Genomic DNA, 20,506 nt, shown 5'->3' on the forward strand with positions numbered 1-20,506 from the left:
GCATCCAGCCCGCAGCCAAGGAGTTTGATAGCCCTGTTATAGGCCATGTTTTGTTCTCCCACTTTTGCTTACTAATTGGCGCATAATTTAGAGGGCCTTCTGGATTCATAGCTCCTGATGAGAAAGCAAATAGCAGCTCAGTCATCTCATCTGGTGCAAAAGATATGACCTTTCCTGCATCAGAAGGCCCTTCTCAGAATCATTGATACCTTATTCACCAGTCATATGAACTATTGCAATGTGTTTTACACTTGACTCTTGTGAACTACTTGGAAGCTATAGCTGGTCCAAAATCCAGAGGTTCAGATTCATGTAATTATGGACACATCTAACTTTGGCCATATAATGCTATTTTGAGAGCTGCCTTGGTTACCAGGCAACTTTCAGTTGGAATTTACTGTCCTGGTTGTCATATTTAAAGATATTTATGGCTCCAAACCTGGATATCTCTGGGATATCAATGGATTGTCTTTCTCAAAGCTATTGAGACTTAATAAAATGATAAAAACGTGAATATTTTTATAAGCCTTTTTAGATAGAAACATATAGATTTTGATTCCTCTTCTTTTATAAGTATTATTTATTACTATTAGCATTTATTTTATGCTGTTAGTACTAGATTGACACTTTAATATTGTTTATGTATAGTAGTATTGTAAACTGCTCAGAGCAGCATATCAACTTTTTGAAATAAATACATGTGGAATGCTGTCTTTGAGGAAGTGTACTTGGCATAAACAGATGTATTTGACTGTTTCCTGGTATTATTAAGTACTCCTTTGATCAAAGTACTCAAAGTAAGTGTACTTGGGATATTGTCTTACAGTCTTCCCTATCATACAGAATTATTGTAGATATAAAATTGAAGAAAGCTCCCAAGCCATGAATAAATTTTATATTTAGTCTCTAAATCCTTTATATTATCTTATGAAACTATGGTTTCTGACTTTAGTTACAGATAATTTATTTTGCTGCTATTAGGTACGCAGGCAGTCCTTAACTTATGATCACAATTGAAACTAAAATTTATGTTGCTAAGTGAGACAGTTTAGTGAGTTTTGCTCCATTGTATGATCTTTCTTGCCACAGTTGTTAAGTGAGTTACTGCAATTATTATTTAGATTACATGACCCCAGGCCACTGCAACCATCATAAATATGAATCAGGCATCTAACGTTTGATCATATGATCATAGGAATGTTGCAATAGTCGTAAGTGTGAATAATGGTCATAAGCCCCTTTTTTCCATGCTGTTGTAACTTTGAATAGTCACTAAATGAACCGTTGTATGTCAAGGACTACCTGTGTTAATTTTTTATCTTTTATAAACTAACTTATAAAATGAATTATAAACAATTCAATCCCATATATAAACTGCACTGTTCCGTGGTGCATATTTTCAGAAGCATAGTCCAAGTGATCTTATGGATTCTGACTGATCTGTTTTACATAAGTTTTGTGTTGTTAATTCCTGCCCTCTTTTTTATTCCCAGTTGATTTATTACAAAAGTGACACAATAGAAAAAATAAATCACATCTAATTACATTATAATTGTTTCTATTACCGCATTTCAACTTCATTTAGCGAATCAACCTTCTGTATGTCATTAGATATGTAGAAAGCTTTTTATTTTATTTTATTTTATTTAGCAATGCCACATAGACATACCAATGAGTTGGAGGAATAAATGTCCCAATATATTGTTGTAGCAGCAGTTCATTTCCTTGACACATATTAAAAACTTTTTTATCGTAAAAAAAAAGCTTCACAGTTTAGGAAGAGAAATAGCATTGGTAAAACAGATATTGACTTCAAATGCAGTAGTGATTAAAACTGAGTAATTTAGTTTCTTTTATAGCTTTTTCTTTAGCTTTAATACATATGTTAAGAAAAATAAATAAATGGAGGACAGTCAGACCCATTTCTCTTTCTATAAGTGGAAACTGATTTTGGATCATAAATATTTCCCCCTTTTTTCTTAGCAGATGAATAGGAATAGCAAAACCCATGTAATTGTTAGTTTCTAATAAGAACTGTTTAGAAAGAATTATTGATAAAATTATCCTTAATCCGAAGAATTTATAGAGTAGGATTCCAGTTCTGTCTCACCTCAGATTAACTCACTGTTATTAGCTGTCTAGTTTATGCATCTCCCTATTTCACAAAACAAGTGACTATGGGCTTTAGGCATTGTGGTTCCTTCAGAACATAAAGGTGGAAAGCACCAAGACTTTAAGTTTAAGAAAAATTCAAAGATTTATATCTTTCTTATAATATGGTTCTTCTAATCCTAGCCCTGTATGATACTAATATGTTTTTCTACTATTCCTTTTTAGTAACAGTGTCAAGACAATCTTGTGGTGGTTTTCTTGGAGATCCATCGGGATCATTTAAAAGTCCAAATTATCCTTCTGACTATCCGAACAATGTGGACTGTGTATGGGAAATACAAGTTAAAAACAACTACCGAATAAGACTTACCTTTCAGAATTTGCTGTAAGTTAAAGCTGTTTTTAATGCATGCATCACAATACTGAGATTGGTTTATTAAATAGATCAAGATGAGTTCACATCACAGAGTGCATTTTTCAAAATGCAATTGGATTGTAAACTTGAGGCAATGGATTTGGCCAGAGGTAATTAGTTAAGCCATGGTAGAACTTTTGGAGGGTGACTCAGTGGCTAAGATGCTGAGCTTGTCGATCAGAAGGGTTGGCAGTTCAACGGTTCGAATCCCTAGCACCGCGTAACGGAGTGAGCTCCCATTACTTGTCCCAGCTTCTGCCAACCTAGCATTTCAAAAGAATGTATAAATGCAAGTAGAAAATGCAAGTAGGGGCCACCTTGGTGGGAAGGTAACAACATTCTGTCTGATTACGGAGACGTCTTCAGACAGCGCTGGCTTTTTGGCTTTGGAACAGGGATGAGCACCACCCCCTAGAGTTGGGAACGACTAGCACATATGTGCAAGGGAACCTTTGCCTTTAATGACAGAAAAATACGTCCAGACTCCACACATGGAGAGGAACTAATCTAAAGTTTGATCCAACGTTTGAAATGTTTAAATGGACCAAATGTTTAAATGGACGAAATGTTTGAGCCGAGGTGGCGCAGTGGTTAGAGTGCAGCACTGCAGACTACTTCAGCTGACTGCAGTGCAGCACTGCAGGCTACTTCAGCTGACTGCAGTTCTGCAGTTCAGCTGTTCAAATCTCACCGGCTCAGGGTTGACTCAGCCTTCCATCCTTCCGAGGTGGGTAAAATGAGGACCCGGATTGTTGGGGCAATATGCTGACTCTGTAAACCGCTTAGAGAGGGCTGAAAGCCCCATGAAGTGGTATATAAGTCTAACTGCTATTGCTATTGATATTGTTTCAGTCTCTAAAAATTAATATATGAAAATAATTTCAATAATTTCTATCTACTGTTTATACAAAGTTAGCTGACAAAAAATATTGAGAAAGGATGCGGTAAGAGGAGGAATGCTTAAGTTAACGTGAAGACTTTGAGTTCTCAAGTTGTGAAAGATCCTGTTAAATCCTATGTCAGGTTCCAATTAATACACGCATTACAAATCAAACTACGAGCCATTGCATTTCCTCAAAGAACAAATTTATTTAGATACATCATCTTGGCACACTACTGAAAGTTCCTGCACTTTCCACCCCAATATATGTAATATTTTTTTCATTTTCCAAAACAAACTGTTACATTGTCCAACCAAGATGAGAGCCAGTTCTCTGGCATCATCTCTCATCTTCTTCCAGTCAACCAGCCTTTGGAATGGGCTACCTATGCTGTTTTTGCTGAAGGCTCTATCCTCAACTCTCCCCCCTTCAGCTCCAATCTGTGTCAAACTGAATTCATGTCAGAATCCCCAAGGAAACAAACAATCCCATGCCCCAATCAAATTCAGGCTTGACACCCTATTCTTCAATACCTTTTTCCTTCTTTTAAAGTAGCAGGGAGAACTTCATGAAATAGTTAATGAGACTTTCTGGAAGAAGGAAGAATTTCTAGAATTTTACCCATTCCAAAATATTTTCTCGAAAAAAGTATATCCAGTTCCATATTATTGGACTAATACGTCAGTGTTCTATATTCAAATTTTGTGCCAGGTTCATTAACATTTTTATCCAAATTATTGTTTGTTATAAATTGTCATTGTTACCACTTCCAGCAGCATCACCACAATTAATTGATTAATTAGTGAGTGGCCATTTCACCAGTTGAAGAGAATTGAAAATGGCTACCTTGTATGAATTGGGAAGTTCCAAGTTCGAATATCATTTTTGTTATTTTTCCTTTTACTAGGACTAATCTCAGAGAGAATTTTACTATCTAACACACACAAAATAAAGCTTCTGTCTTGGGGTATCAGAGTAAAATGTATGAATTACAGGATTCCTGTTTCGCTTTCCAGGCTAGAATCATGTGATACATTCAGATGCCCTTGTGATTATATTGAAATCTATGATGGAACTCTCCATACTGCTTCAGTGCTTGGGAGAATTTGTTATGGCTCCTATCAGACTTTTACATCAAGTTCCAATATGATGACGATAAAATTCCATAGTGATAGTGGCATCACAAGAAGAGGCTTCCTTGCAAATTATTACAGCATCTCTGCAGATCAAAACATAAGTAAGTATAACATTGTCATTCATTTTTCATTTACTGACCTTTTGAATATTTAGAATTTTATGAGAATTCTTAGCATCTTATTCAATCCTGGCATAATGAGACAAAATTAAATTAGTTTTTAACTCTTTCTTTTGGTGTACCCTAATGAAGGGTTTGTAAGGTAGAATAGGTTTGAACCACATACTTATACGCATAGACAATGGTACCTACATACCAGACAGTTGAACAAAATGTGAATATCCTTGGAATAATGGAATTATAAATAAAAAATGTCAAGCAGAACTATGCCCAAAGAGTTCAGTATCCTGATATAGACATGCGTGGTGTATGGTGGGTGTTCTGACCCCTCCCCTCCTCCATCCAGGAACGAAAGCCAAAACAAACGTAAATAAGAATACTTTTAATCAGTCCAGACTCTTGTTGGCTGCAAGTCTAAAATAAACAAAGAGATAAGCACTCTGGCAGCAAGTCCTACAAACCTAGGCAGCAAATGCAAACAAACTCTCACAGCAAACCACTTCTCCAAGTTGGCTTCTCCTAATTGTGAACGTTGACTTCTGCAAAAGGGCGTGGCACAAGCAGTCTCTTTTATAATCAGGAGAGGATCTTAATAAGCTTCAGCTGAGCGTATTCATCTCATATAATTACGCAGTTGTTCTTGCCGCCGAGTAGCCCTTCGACGGCGTGCATCCCGAAACAACTCACAAGTGTTTTCCTGATCACTCCCTCTGATCACTCCCTCTGATCCACCTGGTGGCCAACTAGTCTCTCCTCGCCTTGCTCGGAGTCGGCCCCCAGTCCAGAGTCCTCCACCTCCTCCAGGGCCGACTCATAAGACCCCTCGCTGTCGGAGTCTGGCGGCAGCTCCAACGGCTCCTGCCAGGCCACAACAGGTGGGCAAGACCCAGAGACTGTTTTTTTATGGTTCCCTGGAAAGCATCTTTCTGACATGCTTTCAGTTTAAAGCAAGTTATTAAAATGCGGAATCTGTAAAATTATTTGGCAGGCAAAATGTTATTTTGTGCTGAGGTGGTGTTAGATTCATAAAGTAAGCATAATAATAAATTATTGCCATACATATTGTATGTATTTCAGTGCAGCAATAAGATTTCTTTTTTCTCCTTGATAGCTCTTGTTTGTCAGCCGACTTATATGGAAGCTGTAATTAGTAGAAGTTATCTGAACTCTCAAAACTATAATCCATGGAGTGCCAGCTTGATGGATCCAAACTGCAGACCAAGGATCACACCATATTATGTTATATTCAACATACCATATAATGGTTGTCGGACCAGAAGAGTGGTATGGAGACTTCTTAGAACATTTTTGCTACATGACTCACTCATTCATTAATTCTTTCATTTTTTTCCCCTTAAAGCAGAAGTAGGGGGCTTTATTTCATTCAGGGATTTATTTAGGACAATGCTCCAAATTGAAATGTGTTTGCCCAGGTTCGCCTGGTCCGCCAGTTACGGCCCTACCTGAACCGGGAGGCTCTCGCAACAGTCACTCGAGCCCTTGTGATCTCTAGGCTGGAATACTGCAATGGGCTCTACATGGGGTTGCCCTTGAAGAGCACCTGGCGACTGCAGTTAGTCCAGAATGCGGCCGCGCGAGTGATAGTGGGCGCACCACGGTTCGCCCACATTACACCCATCCTCCGCGAGCTGCACTGGCTACCTGTTAGTCTCCGGATGCGCTTCAGGGTACTGATGACCACCTTTAAAGCACTCCATGGTAGTGGATCTGGATACTTGAGAGACCGCCTTCTGCCGATTACCTCCCTCCGACCGATCAGATCACACAGGCTGGGCCTCCTCCGGATTCCATCCGCCAGTCAATGCCGACTGGCGACTACACGGAGGAGATCCTTTTCTGTTGTAGCTCCGACCCTGTGGAACGATCTCCCCGTTGAGATTCGTACCCTCACCATCATCCAGACCTTCCGCACAGCCCTCAAGACCTGGCTCTCCCAGCAGGCCTGGGGATAGGTTTTTAAATTACCCGCCCGAATGTTGATTGTTGAATGTATGTTGTGGTTTACTATTTTATTATTGGTCACTTATTGTTTGTCTTGTTATTGCACACCCTTCCCTTTGTGATTGTAAGCCGCCCTGAGTCCCCTCAGGGAGAAGGGCGGCCTATAAGTCTTATTAAAATCTAAAAATCTAAATCTAAAATCTTGTGACCAATAGCAGGAGCTTAAAGCACAATGATTGATAGGACCCATTTGCTCCTCTGTAGCCCATCATTTCTCTATTTTCTTAGCTATGCTCTCAGTGTAGATTAGTTTTTCATGGACGTTTTGAATATGGGAAGGCCTTCTGGCCAACATCTATTGGCACAGTCAATATTGTTAGCAATAGCAATAGCAGTTAGACTTATATACTGTTTCATGGGGCTTTCAGCCCTCTCTAAGCGGTTTACAGAGTCAGCATATTGCCCCCAACAACAATCTGGGTCCTCATTTTACCCACCTCGGAAGGATGGAAGGCTGAGTCAACCTTGAGCCGGTGAGATTTGAACAGCCGAACTGCGGAACTGCAGTCAGGTGAAGTAGCCTGTAGTGCTGCATTTAACCACTGCGCCACCTTGGCTCTATGTCTGTTATAGCGTCTCTAACATGATTGACCCAGATTAAAAAGGTCTTATATCAATTGCTTCATGTTTCAAACAGGGTGATGCCGACACGATTACATATTTAAATGAAATCTCAGTAACTGCCCCTTCACAACACTTCCTAAGAAGGATACCAGATCTTCTTGTGCATGTCAACTGCAAGATGCTTCAACACACTTGGATAGAGACAGTGTATATCGCTCAGCAAACCAAAGAGATCAATGAAACGCAATATGGCCAATATAGTGTGAACCTTACATTTTATGACTCATCCTTCTGGAAACCAGTGAACAATATGCCTTATTATGTCGTATTAAATCAAAGGTTATATTTGCAAGCTTATCTCTACAGTTCTGATTCCAACCTTCAGCTGTTTTTGGATACTTGCACAGCATCACCCTATTACAATGGCTCTACAACCCTAACTTATGATATTATCAAGAATGGGTAAGGACTTCATCTTCTTTCAGACTATTTTGTTTTTTTGGGAAAATGTGGGAATACATTAATTTTGTTTGCTTTTAGTTTTCCAAACATCTCTGCGGTATAGTTATTTGATAATCAAAATATGGCCAATCCTGCTAGATAGATCAGACCAGAAACAATATTCACAACCCCATTGCAATTGTTTCTTCATGTCAATAGAATTCTCTCCCTCTCTTTTGGAGTTTGCATGTAACATAATTCTAGAAGTTTTGAACTTTGCATGTAACATAATTCTACATAACATTATGGCGGGCCAAAATTTCTAGAAATATTGCACAGTTATATTAGACCATATCTAACAGAAAATTATTTGTAATACGTTTGAAACCTCAGGATCATTCTGACCTTTAAAAAATTCCCTCATATAGGAGGATAGGGATTTGTCCCTAATTTGTGTTAAATTTTCTGCAGAGGATTCACTTTTGCTAGGGGTTTGAATGTGGTAAGCCACAAAAGCATTAGTAATATCATTCCCATCAGTGGTGGGTTTCAAAAATTGTTCGAACCTACTCTGTGGCCTCCTTTGTGGGAGTGGCATTCCGCCCACGTGACCGGATGGGAGTGGCTTGCCGCCCATGTGAAGACGCCGACAACACTTGTCAGAACCACCTTAAATTACCTCACACACAGCACTGGCATGCATAAGAATATGATGTAAACTTAGTTTTTTAAAAGGCATCTTTGGTTTGCGTTAAAACAACTTCAACTCACGCAATGTTCTGATTGCACCACAAATGCAGTAGTCATCCTTACCTTTCACAGAGGCACCGAGTTTTATAAATATGAGCATGATAGTGCTGGGTTTCAAAAAATTTTGGAACCTCTTCTGTAGGTGTGGCCTGCTTTCCGGGTCCACTGGTGGAACCTCTTCTAACCGGTTTGGTAGATTTGACGAACCGGTTCTACCGAATAGGTGCGAACTGGTAGAAACCCACCTCTGATTCCCATCTACCACCTTACTTCCAACATGATGTAGCTCACCTAATGTTCTATTTTCTATCTCTATTCTGCTAACTGTTATATATACAAAAGGCAAAGGCTTAAAGCTGAAATAACCAAAGGCCCTGTGCTAATTATCCAGGAATCCTGAGTTTCAGTATTCTAGAAAGTTCTGGGCCTTTTGAGAAAGAGATCCAGATAGCATAGATTTTCATTTGTTCACCTCTCTCTCATTCTCTTTCCTTTTGCTTTCCTTTTGCCTTATTTAACCAGTTAACTGTTTTTAAAGTAGCTACATTTAAACCAGGAATATGCAACCCAAGATCCTCAAAATAATAGATGACTCTTGAATTTTTATATTATTTCCTGTAGACCATCACAGATTGTTATAAGACTGTCATTTTTAATGCCACAGAAGGAAAATTCTTATTTACATCAAACACGTTTGTCCATTAAATTAAGTCAAATGTAATTCTGGCTTTCGTCAGCCAGAGTACATCTTGGAGTACAGTCTGTAGCATTCTGCCAAGGGCCATCTGTGGATTTTGACCTTAAAGAATTAAATTACAGCAGTATTTCCTTGAGATTAAAATCAGAAGACATTCCAGTGACATGGGTTGCATATGAAACTTTTATTCATTTCTGAAACCCAATCACTGCAGTGTTCCTTGTTCCTGGTAAATAATTCTGAATCAGAATATATGTCTATTGACAAATCATTTGGCAAGTAATTTGGATAGTCTTTTTCATCAAAAGTTAAAGTTTACTTGTTCTGGCATTATGTCTATTTTGAATTAACACGATAAAGAATAAGTTGATATGCATCTTTTACTCTTCTTGAGAAAACTTAAAAGAACAGTAAATGATCATAGTTCCATTTCCATTTCCATTTATTGAATTTATAGGCCGCCCAATCCCGGACGACACTGGGTGGCTTACAGAAATAAGAAATATTAAAAAGGATTAAAACAAATAAGACACAACAAATTAAAAAACACAATATGCACCCAGTCTAAGCGGGGCTGGACCTCAATCAAGAGGTCAAGAGCCGCAGGCCTGCCGGAAAAGCCAGGTTTTGATAGCTTTACGGAAGGCCATGAGAGTGGGTAGGGTCCGATCTGGGGGGTAGATCATTCCATAGGGCCGGAGCGGCAACAGAGAAGGCCCTACTCTGAGGCGTCACCAGCCGGCATTGTCCAGCTGATGGCACCTGGAGAAGGCCCATCCTGTACGATCTTATCGGTCTTAGGGAGGTACGCGGCAGAAGACGGTCTCGTAGATATCTGGGTCCTAGGCCATGTAGGGCTTTAAAGGTGATAACCAGCACCTTGAATCGTGCTCAGAGACCAATGGAAAGCCAGTGCACCTCGCGGACGATAGGTGTGGTATGGGTGTACCTTGGTACACCCAGTATCGCTGCATTCTGGACTAATTGTAGTCTCCAAACACTTTTCAGGGGCAGCCCCAAGTAGAGCGCATTACAGTAATCCAGTCTTGAGGTGACGAGGGCGTGAGTGACTGTTTGAAGTGCCCCCCAGGTCCAAATAGGGCCACAACTGGTGCACCAGGCGAACCTGGGCAAAGGTTCCCCTGGTCACAGCCAACAACTGATGTTCCAAAGTCAGCTGCGGATCCAGGAGGACCCCCAAGTTGCGGACCCTCTCTATGCTGAATATTACCCAGAAGGAGTGGCACTTAATCAGAGCCTTCATTTATGCCCTCAGGTTGGCAAACCAGAGCATGATTTTTACATGCAACCTAATCATGGTTATGATATTCTTGTGATCCAATAAGACTAAAGACTCTAAATCATATAGGGTAAATTTGAACTATGCCATGAGTGGTGCTTGATTCTTGGTGAACCTATTCACCCATCCATGTAGTTTTCTCTGAATAATTCCAGTAGGCCAAATCTTGCTTAGCTTTCTGAGTTCAGTCAAGCTTGGCTAGTTTTTCCACTTAGCTTAGCAAATGGGATAAAAAGCAGCCTAAGAATATTAATAAAATACGTGAAACAAGACTATAACATAATAAACAGGTCTGTGATTTAAATTTTGTGCATAGCAGTAATTAATAAGTGAAAAATATAAGTCCCTCTGTACATTTATTGGATAAATTGAATTTCCCAGGAAGAGTCATCTGATATAAAATATGTTACATCTTAGTATAAACAAAAACTCCACACTTAGGAATTTATTTATTTTTACCTGGCACATTACTTCTTTCTTCAACAATGTATAAATAGATACCTTGAAGAAGATCAAGAGAAAGATTCCAATGTCTCAGTTATTCAAAGCTGGTTTTCTTCTTCTGAATTGTCTTGATTTCCCATGAAATTCTATACTATTTGTGAGTGTCATTGAGGATAGCAGCCACTAGAACATATTGTAAATAATGGTTTTCATAAGTTGATTTATGTATGTATGTATCTGGTCTGAAATGAATACAAATTCACTTAATTAGATGACATTTGCAGTTATAGTGAATGTTTTCTTGTGTTGCCAAAGCATGTTCAGCACTTCTAAATATTAACAATTCAAATGTGAGAAATTAATGACATACTGTGTCTGAAATATTGGATGTATTTATTGGGATGATGGCATTCAGGAAAGGGGAAGGGGATATCAAAAGAGGCAAGAAGGCGATCGAGACCCTTTTGTAATGCATCAAAGTCACAATAACACTCTTGTCTGTTTTGACTTCTCTTCTCATAGAGGCCAGTGCTGGAACTCAAATAAAGTGATATTTTTCATATTCAGATGTTTTTAAGACTTTCTCAGAGAAAGTTCATTATTTGGGCACTGACATAAATGGATTCGATTGGACGTATCAATATTATACAAGATGCTATTTTTATTTTTACTTCCATACACAGCACATTCATTGCATTTGGGTTGTTTTAATGTGAAAATTATGGAAAATAAATTGTATAAATTAGAATATAATAAATGCAATAACTGGCATGCTCATTAATGCCAATAAATCTTCCTTTATTATTTTTTTTCATGCAGGTGTGTCAAAGAATCTACTTACCAGACTCACTACTCCCCCTATAAGAACATTCTTCGCTTTTCCTTCCAAGCCTTTTCCTTCATTGGCAGACACCGATCAGTTTACCTGCAGTGTAAAGTGGTGGTTTGTAAAGCCTATGACTATTCCTCAAGATGTAATCGAGGCTGTCTGCTCCGATCCAAGAGAGATACAGGCTCCTATCAGGAAAACCTAGATGTCATTATTGGCCCCATTGAAGTTGTGAAGGATGGTCTTCAGAACAGAAACTTTGGTAAACTGAATCAAAACTTCTTTGATGGTTCTGAGAGATCGCCTCCTGCCATTTACCTCCCAGAGACCTATAAGATCACACAGACTAGGCCTCCTCCGGATTCCATCTGCCGGTCAATGTCGGCTGGCGACCCCCCGGGGGAGGGCCTTCTCTGTAGCAGCTCTGGCCCTATGGAACGATCTCCCCGTGGAGATCCGGACCCTTACTACTCTTCCGGCCTTCCACAAAGCGATTAAGACCAGGCTGTTCCGGCAGGCCTGGGGCTGTTGATTTATCCAGCCCCATTCTGAGCTATGAATGTTGTGAAATTTTAATGTCTGTTCCTTTTAATTTTTATATGTTTCCCCTTCCTGCTTTTATCTGTAAGTCGCCCTGAGTCTCTCAAGAGTGGGCGGCATACAAATCCTAATAAACACTAAACACATAATCAGTGCCACTCAGTTCTTTCAAAATGATAGAGCAAGCAGCATGAAAAAAATTGGGAGAATTGCTAGAAAGTAAGAAATAATTTGAAATTACTGACTATAACCACAGTCTTGATTACCGCTGCCTGTCCTGTAGCATCCCTTATTCCTGATGAATAATTTTCAATTTGGTTATATGCATATTGAGTTATGATTGATTGACCACTAATTTCTGGGATGTTTTTCTATCACAGTTCAAGTAGATGATGTACCATCATTTTCTTTTGATTTTTTTTTTTGCAGAAGTAAAGTCAGAAGTCCAGGAAAATTTGGCGACTCCTGATTCCCATGTACCTTACATTGTTGCTGCTGCTGTCCTTGCCATTGTTGCCATGAGTCTTGCAGGAATTATTCTGAAAATCAAGTGGAAAAAACCAATTCCGTATGAAATAATGTGAAGACTTAAAAGCTTCTGTTATAAGCCAGTGCTGAGTTAATTGTGATGGACTTAATGATTGGATGGAGTGTATCCACAACAGCAACACCAATATTTCTCTGATATATTAACATTCTTGTGATTTAGATTGATTTTCCTTTTACATTAAAGTTCAGAATTAGAAAATAAGGACTTGAAAAGTTCATTACATTTATAGTAGCAACCTGAAGAATACATTTCTATGGCAATCCGTTATATTCGTGAACACACTGTCCAGAGTGAAGGGATGAGGGCTGGAATTTCATCCCATATAATATGACTTAAATGTCTCTTCAGTTCTTCCCAGTCCAGGACAAAGATATGCAACAAACACACCTCTTCTCTTTATTCTTGCTATTTAACTAAATAAAATACAATTTCACTCTAGTAGGAAGCTTGTTTCTGAAAGTTCTACCATTTTTATCAAGTTATATCCAGTCTGGCTAGTTTAACTCTACTATCAATTGAGAAAAAAGGTTTTGAAAGAGAGTGGCCCAACCCAGAATATAATAGTACAGCTGGGAAATTATTAATCAGGTACAGCAGCAACAAGAAAATGTTGAAGCATTTTTACGAAGTATGCCAAGTATTTCTAGTGATTCAAAAAAAAAATCAGGCAAAGTAGTCTAATGATTATTTCTCAAAGACCAACATGGCCAGCTATTCAAATCTTTTGCCAAGAGTTAAAGTTTGATCAGATAATCCCTCAAGGCAACCCATAGGGCTGTACTCTTCACAGAACAACACTAGGAAAGGGTTTTTAAAAAGTTAAATCGTCAACTCCTAAGAATATGAGAAAAGTGTGGTTTTCCAAAGTATGTCCTATAATATTATGGTTATTTATTCTGCTGACTAAAAAGATGCACACTTAGATATTTATGTTTATGTTTATTAAATTTGTATGCCGCCCTATTCCCGAGGGACTCAGGGCGGCTAACAAAACAGAGGGGAAGGGGAGTACACACAAGAAACAAAAAGAACAAACAAATTAAAACACAACAACAGTCGCAATAATTCAAGTGGGGCCAGGAACTCATCAGCCCCAGGCCTGCCGAAACAGCCAGGTCTTAGTGGCTTTGCGGAAAGCCGAAAGGGTGGTGAGGGTCCGGATCTCCACGGGGAGATCATTCCAGAGGGTCGGAGCAGCCACAGAGAAGGCCCTCCCCCGGGGAGTTGCCAGTCGGCACTGGCTAGCAGATGGAATTCGGAAGAGGCCTAATCTGTGGGATCTAATTGGTCGTAGGGAGGTAATTGGCAAGAGGCGGTCTCTCAAGTACCCAGGTCCAATACCATGTAGGGCTTTAAAAGTAACGATCCAGATGCTTATGGATCCTGGTAAGAAATGGGTATGGAGAGTATAATGATTATATTATTGGAAACACATACTTGAATATAATCCAAAGCACTCCTGGAAGAACTAGACAGACTGAAAAAAAGAAGAACGTTATACTAATAAAGGAGAATATCTGTAGTTCAGGGTTGAAATGAGGTGTCCTCGGTGCTCTCTGAGCTTGGTTGTTTTCTTGAAGATGTTTCATTAATCCAAACTAGGTAACATTATCAGCACCACTAGATGATGTCTAGTTTGAATAATGAAATGTCTGTAAGAAAACGTCCTAGCTCAGAGAGCCCCGCGGACCCGTGAAGGTGCGCCGAGGTGGCACAGTGGGTAGAGTGCAGTACTGCAGGGCACTTCAGCTGACTGTTATCTGCAGTTCGGCGGTTCAAATCTCACCGGCTCAGGGTTCACTCAGCCTTCCATCCTTCCGAGGTGGGTGAAATGAGGACCCAGACTGTGGGGGCGATATGCTGACTCTGTAAACCGCTTAGAGAGGGCTGAAAGCCCCATGAAGCGGTATATAAGTCTAACTGCTATTGCTATTGCTAATAAATACTTAATATATATAATTATTATCAATATGTGTAATTATCATTATGTGTAAACATTATTGGTCTGACCTAAGCGTAGTACATAAAATTATCTACTACAATGTTCTACCTGTCAATGACTACCTCAGTTGCAACCACAATGATACAAGAGCACACAATAGGTAAGGTAAACTGTACCAAACTTGATTTCAGAAAATACGGCTTCGGCAACAGAGTGGTCAATGCCTGGAATGTGTTACCTGACTCAGGAGTTTCTTCCCCAAACCCCCACAACTTTAGCCTTAGACTGTCTACTGTTGACCTCACCCCATTCCTAAGAGGTCTATAAGGGCCATAAGCACACCAATGTGTCTACCGTCCCTGTCCTAACAACCACATTTATTTGTATCAATAAGTATGATTGTGAAACACGAATGTTAATGATGATTCAACCGATACTGTTTTTTAAGCTTCTTATGGAGAGAAGGACAAGGAAGAACATGTTTAGGCTTATTTCCATAAGATATAGAACCTGTAGGTTCTGAAGATATCAAATACTAGGTGTATTTAAGAGCCGAGGTGGCGCAGTGGTTAAATGCATCACTGCAGGCTACTTCAGCTGACTGCAGTTCTGCAGTTCGGCTGTTCAAATCTCACCGGCTCAGAGTTGACTCAGCCTTCCATTCTTCCGAGGTGGGTAAAATGAGGACCCGGATTGTTGTTGGGGGCGATATGCTGACTCTGTAAACCGCTTAGAGAGGGCTGAAAGCCCTATGAAGCGGTATATAAGTCTAACTGCTATTGCTATTGCTATTAAAAGTAGGTGCAAAGTTGAAAAGGAAGAAGTTGCTTAATTCCTGCTGAATTTAGATATGTATATTTTTAAATAGGCCTCCATCCAATAAATGGAGAAATTTCATAAATAAAAATGCTCCTACACCCCAAATCTTATTTCTCAAATAAAGGAGAATAAAGTCTCATGCATCATTCTTCCCTGTTCTTTAACAACAGCTTTAAGAGTGAAGTCATGCGAATTGCCTGTATATGAAGTCCTTTTTCAAGAAGCAGGGTGTTTTGTTTCCATTTCAATGCATTTAAAAATATTTTCCATTGTTAGCCTGTTACTTAAGTGGTCTCCTGCATTTCACTCAACAACTGTTTAAAACATGTTACACATATTGACAGCAAAGGATCAATACACTTATAGAATTAAGTAGATATCTATAAGATATCTATATCTATAAGATATCTGGAGGTTGATTCCAGTGTCAATAAGACTGAAGAAGCTACTTGGATATGCAGCAAAATGTTTTAGCAATAGCAATAGCAGTTAGACTTATATACCACTTCATAGGGCTTTCAGCCCTCTCCAAGCGGTTTCCAGAGTCAGCATATCGCCCCCACAGTCTGGGTCCTCATTTCACCCACCTCGGAAGGATGGAAGGCTGAGTCAACCTTGAGCCGGTGAGATTAGAACCGCTGAACTGCAGATAGCAGTCAGCTGAAGTGGCCTGCAGTGCTGCACTCTAACCACTGCGCCACCTCGGCTCATAACCTCATAACCTTTACACAATGTGCCACCTCGGCTCTTTTGAATCAACAAGAAAAGAAGTCCAGTTGTCATGAATCAACTTCCAGTCTTCTCTACCTGGATGACTGAGAATTTTCATCAAAATATCTAGAAGATTTTTTAAAGTTGTGTTTAAAAAGATCAGAGATCGGCATTCGTTGGTTGTGTGTGTACCTCAACATGTTTCATCATAACTGACCACATTCACGTGGATGAAGAAAAACTAGTGAATTTCCTTGTGAACATTTTTTTTTGCAGACACTATTGCTGATAAAGATTAGTTTGTTTTAGATTAACGAATTTGCTTGAGTGATTTCTCATTTCTTCTTTGTCACTTGAAGTGCCAAGACCTTGACTTCTCCTTCAACTGCCTGCAAACCTTTTCCTTATTTATTTATTAAGTAATCATACAATTTTCCATTCTTAGCTTTCTGTACCACTTTATCTTTTCCATGCCAACACAAGTATGTCTTCCATCTTTGCCTTATTTAGTACTTGGCTTCAAAAATTGTGTTATTGATACCTCTTCCTTGATTTAGATTATAGTTTTCTCTGCTTTTGCATTATATCTATTGTATCAATTTGATGAATGGATGATTACTTAGAGACTATGCACAAATATCCATAATAACCATCCAACAATAAATAAATATTCAGCAATAAGCATGGCCGGGATTAATAGGATCTGCAAATCTTTCAGAAGAAACTTTAGTTCAATAAAGTTGGGATTGAATTACCTCACAGAATCAGAGTTCAGTCACAGCAGAGATCATTCTGAATATCACACCATATAGCTGTTTTTAAATCACTATTTGAATTGCTAAAAGGACTCAACAGCTTTAATTCTTCTTCTGAGGTTTTTGTAGGCAATATAAACATTGCAACTTCTTTCCCATGGATGGGGAATATTCTTGGATATGAGCAGCTGTTCTGTCCCCCCTTCACGGCTTGTAACAAACGGCAAGACGAATAAACTTAAAAGGAACTTTCTTTATGAGTTCTCAGCTCAGACTGGCTTCGAGCCCAATAATAACAGAAATACAGTCTCTTTCAAGGAGATAACAGAATACAAAACAACTCTTACAAGCAATGCACTTCTTCCAAAGTCTCCACGAATAAGGGTTACATGAAACACCAAAGCACTTATCCAAGTGTATCAAGCAATGTTGTACGTACCCAGGAACGCACGAAGGAACGTTGACTCCTGCGACTAGGGCATGGCAGCATCCGTCCTTTTATCTCCAAACCTGCCTCTAACAAGCCCCAGCTGCATAATGAATCTTGTATCCCGAAAAGACTCACAGCAGACATCTGCTGAGTCACAACAAGCAGCTACTAGTTGGTTATTTTATTTCTTCCAAATTATTTAAGACATTAAATTTTTTAAAGATTATTTGTACTATGTGTAATATTAATTCTCGAACTGGAGCGTTTCAGGGAGAAACAGAACATTTTATGTTTATTCTGGAATATGCTGATCTAATTACTCTGAGGTTACTCTGGAAGGTTTTTAGAAGTTAAACTTCTAGAACAGGAGTGATTTGCAGTGCTCTGGAAATGCTCCATCCATGAAACGGGACATTTCAAAATGTTACATATGGAAGAACTACTTCTGGAAAACAAGTAACAATTCCTGGAATAGTTGGACCAATGAATTCTAAGGGAGAAGGAGGACATTGGATTATTTAGTGTTTCTCTAGAAAATTCTATTTTCAAAATGATGAGTTCTCCACATTGTCTAGGGTTGGATGGCCAATAAATTTAAAAATCAATGTTTTTTTCAGCTCTTAAGTTATTTAATCTGGCCTGCTATTATCTTTGCTTTTGTTAGACCTAATGGAAAATTACCATTCTTGCCAAAACAACTGAGAATTCATTTTAACGCTGACTGTTTGGAGTAAATTTAATTTTTCCTAAGAATAAGTGCTTTGTTAACTCTTATGGTCAGTGATCCAAAGTGCTTTTAAGAATTGAGGAGGGACTCAGAAGGCATCTGAATGCCACTTTTTCTATGTCAACTTCTTTCTTTCTCTGTGGCTTCCTATCTTTGTAGTGTTGTATCTCAACATATTAGATGGATCTATTAACTAACACAAAAGAATTTCCAGGAAATCACAGCTGTGTATTAAACTATTCCTATAAGCAAAGAATGGATTTATACCATTCTTATTTATACTCATCTATCTGTCTATCTATCTATCTATTTACAGTATCTATCTATCTATCTATCTATCTATCTATCTATCTATCTATCTATCTATCTATCTATCTATCTATCTACCTACCTACCTACCTACCTACCTACCTACCTACCTACCTATTAACTACCTACCTACCTACCTACCTACCTACCTACCTATCTACCTATCTACCTATCTACCTATCTACCTATCTACCTATCTACCTTCCTGTCTGTCTGTCTGTCTGTCTGTCTGTCTGTCTGTCTGTCTATCTATCTATCTATCTATCTATCTATCTATCTATCTATCTATCTATCTATCTATCATCTATCTATCATCTGTCTGTCTACATATATCTATCATATCTTTCTCTATCATCTATCTATCTGTCTGTCTACATAGAGCTATTGTCTCTTTCTATCATGTTCTGTAAAATCTTATCTATCTATCTATCTATCTATCTATCTATCTATCTATCTATCTATCTATCTATCTATCTATCATATATCATCAATATATCTGTATATACGTCAGTGAAATAGTCTAATATACTCTGATGCTTGGCACCTTGAGTTTATTATAACCTGTAAATAAAATTTATAAATTTATTTTAAAAAATAAAAATGGATAGACACAGATAACAGACAACAGAGTTAGAAGGGACCTTGTAGGTCATCTAGTCCAACCCCCCACCCAAGCAGGAGACCCTACACCATTTCTGACAAATGGCAGCCCAACCTCTTCTTGAAAGTCACAAGTGATGAAGGTCCCAAGGATATTGAACTTGGGCAACTGTCAACCAGCTTAGTATGGATTGCACACATGCCCACATTTGCTGTGGTGAATTCTTCTCTTGGAGGAGCTTAGAAATTCTGGTGACTGATAGATCCCAGAAGAATCTCATTGAAAGAAGACCTCAGGTATCATGTATAAAGTCAGTTCTGGGAACTCTGCAAAGGAAGGTTCAGGGTGAGATTACAGTGGGTCTCAGTGAAAAGTTGTTAAACTCAGACGGCATAGGCATATGAGTGTTTAAACCAGAAATATAGTAATATAAGTATATGCTCCTGAATGAACTCCCATATTTGGTGGCAGCTAGAGTTAAATCATATCCCAAGAACTTTGGTTTTATAAATGCTCAATTGCCAACAGCCAATGTTGGATCAAATAGTATTTGATCATGTTTTGTAAACTTTATTTGTTTACTGTATTTATTTACTCACTCACTCACTCACTGAAGCCTTTTCTCTAAACTCTCAGACTAACCATGTAAGAATACTTTCAGTCAGGAAGGCACACACTCAAAAATCTCACTTAAACCCAAATGAGAACTTTCTGTTTTTCACCATGCATTGCTTCTAGAACCACAGCAGAGTTACTTCCCGTCTGTGGGGAAACCTGTGTGCAAACAATCTTGGGTTCAATCTCTGCCTTCAAATTCCTGTGGGTGTTTAACTGTATTATAACCTTGATTTTGCTAGCAGCCAAAATACCTAATTCTATTGCTACCTCTGAGATAGGACAGGGATGGGGGGAGAACATGCATTACTCTGCTCCTTGGTGTGTATAATTCCAAAAATCCTGTTAGGTTCTAATACCTAAGCAGGAGTTATATAGAACGCAGCCTCAATGAGGTATGAAAATGATCTACTTAAGGTGAATCTGGGAGAATCTTTGCAAATTCTCATGCGTTTTCACCAAATAAATATGAAAGACCCTAAAATATCAGAAATGGTTTGTAACACAGATTGGAGTATTTTGTAAATTTAAAGAGAGAAAACCAATTTCCCTTTGAACATACTGAAGTAATGTCAGGAGTCACATTCTATGATGCAGCTGAAGGAAAATGTCCTCTTAAGATGTGGTCTCTTCCAAACATGCCACCATTTTATAATCCCCTTTGATATGGAGAATGTTTTCATATATACATAGTAGTTAGGAGGATTTATGGTATTCTGTTGCAATCAGTGCCGGATTTTCCTATAGGCTAACTAGGCTTCAGCCTAGGGCCTCAAGATCAAGAGGGGCCTACATTC

General features: G+C 38.7%; 1 protein-coding gene across 1 annotated transcript in view; it reads left to right on the forward strand.

The window, feature by feature from the left end:
• The window catches only part of LOC148043675 (scavenger receptor cysteine-rich domain-containing protein DMBT1-like), a 39,401-nt gene extending 26,156 nt beyond the window's left edge, over positions 1-13,245 (forward strand). Inside the window, exons 14-19 of the mRNA XM_087725017.1 lie at positions 2,338-2,497; positions 4,425-4,645; positions 5,775-5,947; positions 7,323-7,711; positions 11,701-11,972; positions 12,680-13,245. Of these exons, the coding sequence (XP_087581143.1) occupies positions 2,338-2,497; positions 4,425-4,645; positions 5,775-5,947; positions 7,323-7,711; positions 11,701-11,972; positions 12,680-12,834 (1,370 nt within the window). The 3' untranslated portion in view covers positions 12,835-13,245. The remainder of the gene's footprint in view (positions 1-2,337; positions 2,498-4,424; positions 4,646-5,774; positions 5,948-7,322; positions 7,712-11,700; positions 11,973-12,679) is intronic.
• Positions 13,246-20,506: the final 7,261 nt, after the last annotated feature.

This window comes from Thamnophis sirtalis, unplaced genomic scaffold, assembly GCF_051295495.1.
Source record: "Thamnophis sirtalis isolate CommonGarterSnake01/CBP01778 unplaced genomic scaffold, rThaSir2_p1.2 scaffold_11, whole genome shotgun sequence".
NCBI lineage: Eukaryota > Metazoa > Chordata > Lepidosauria > Squamata > Natricidae > Thamnophis > Thamnophis sirtalis.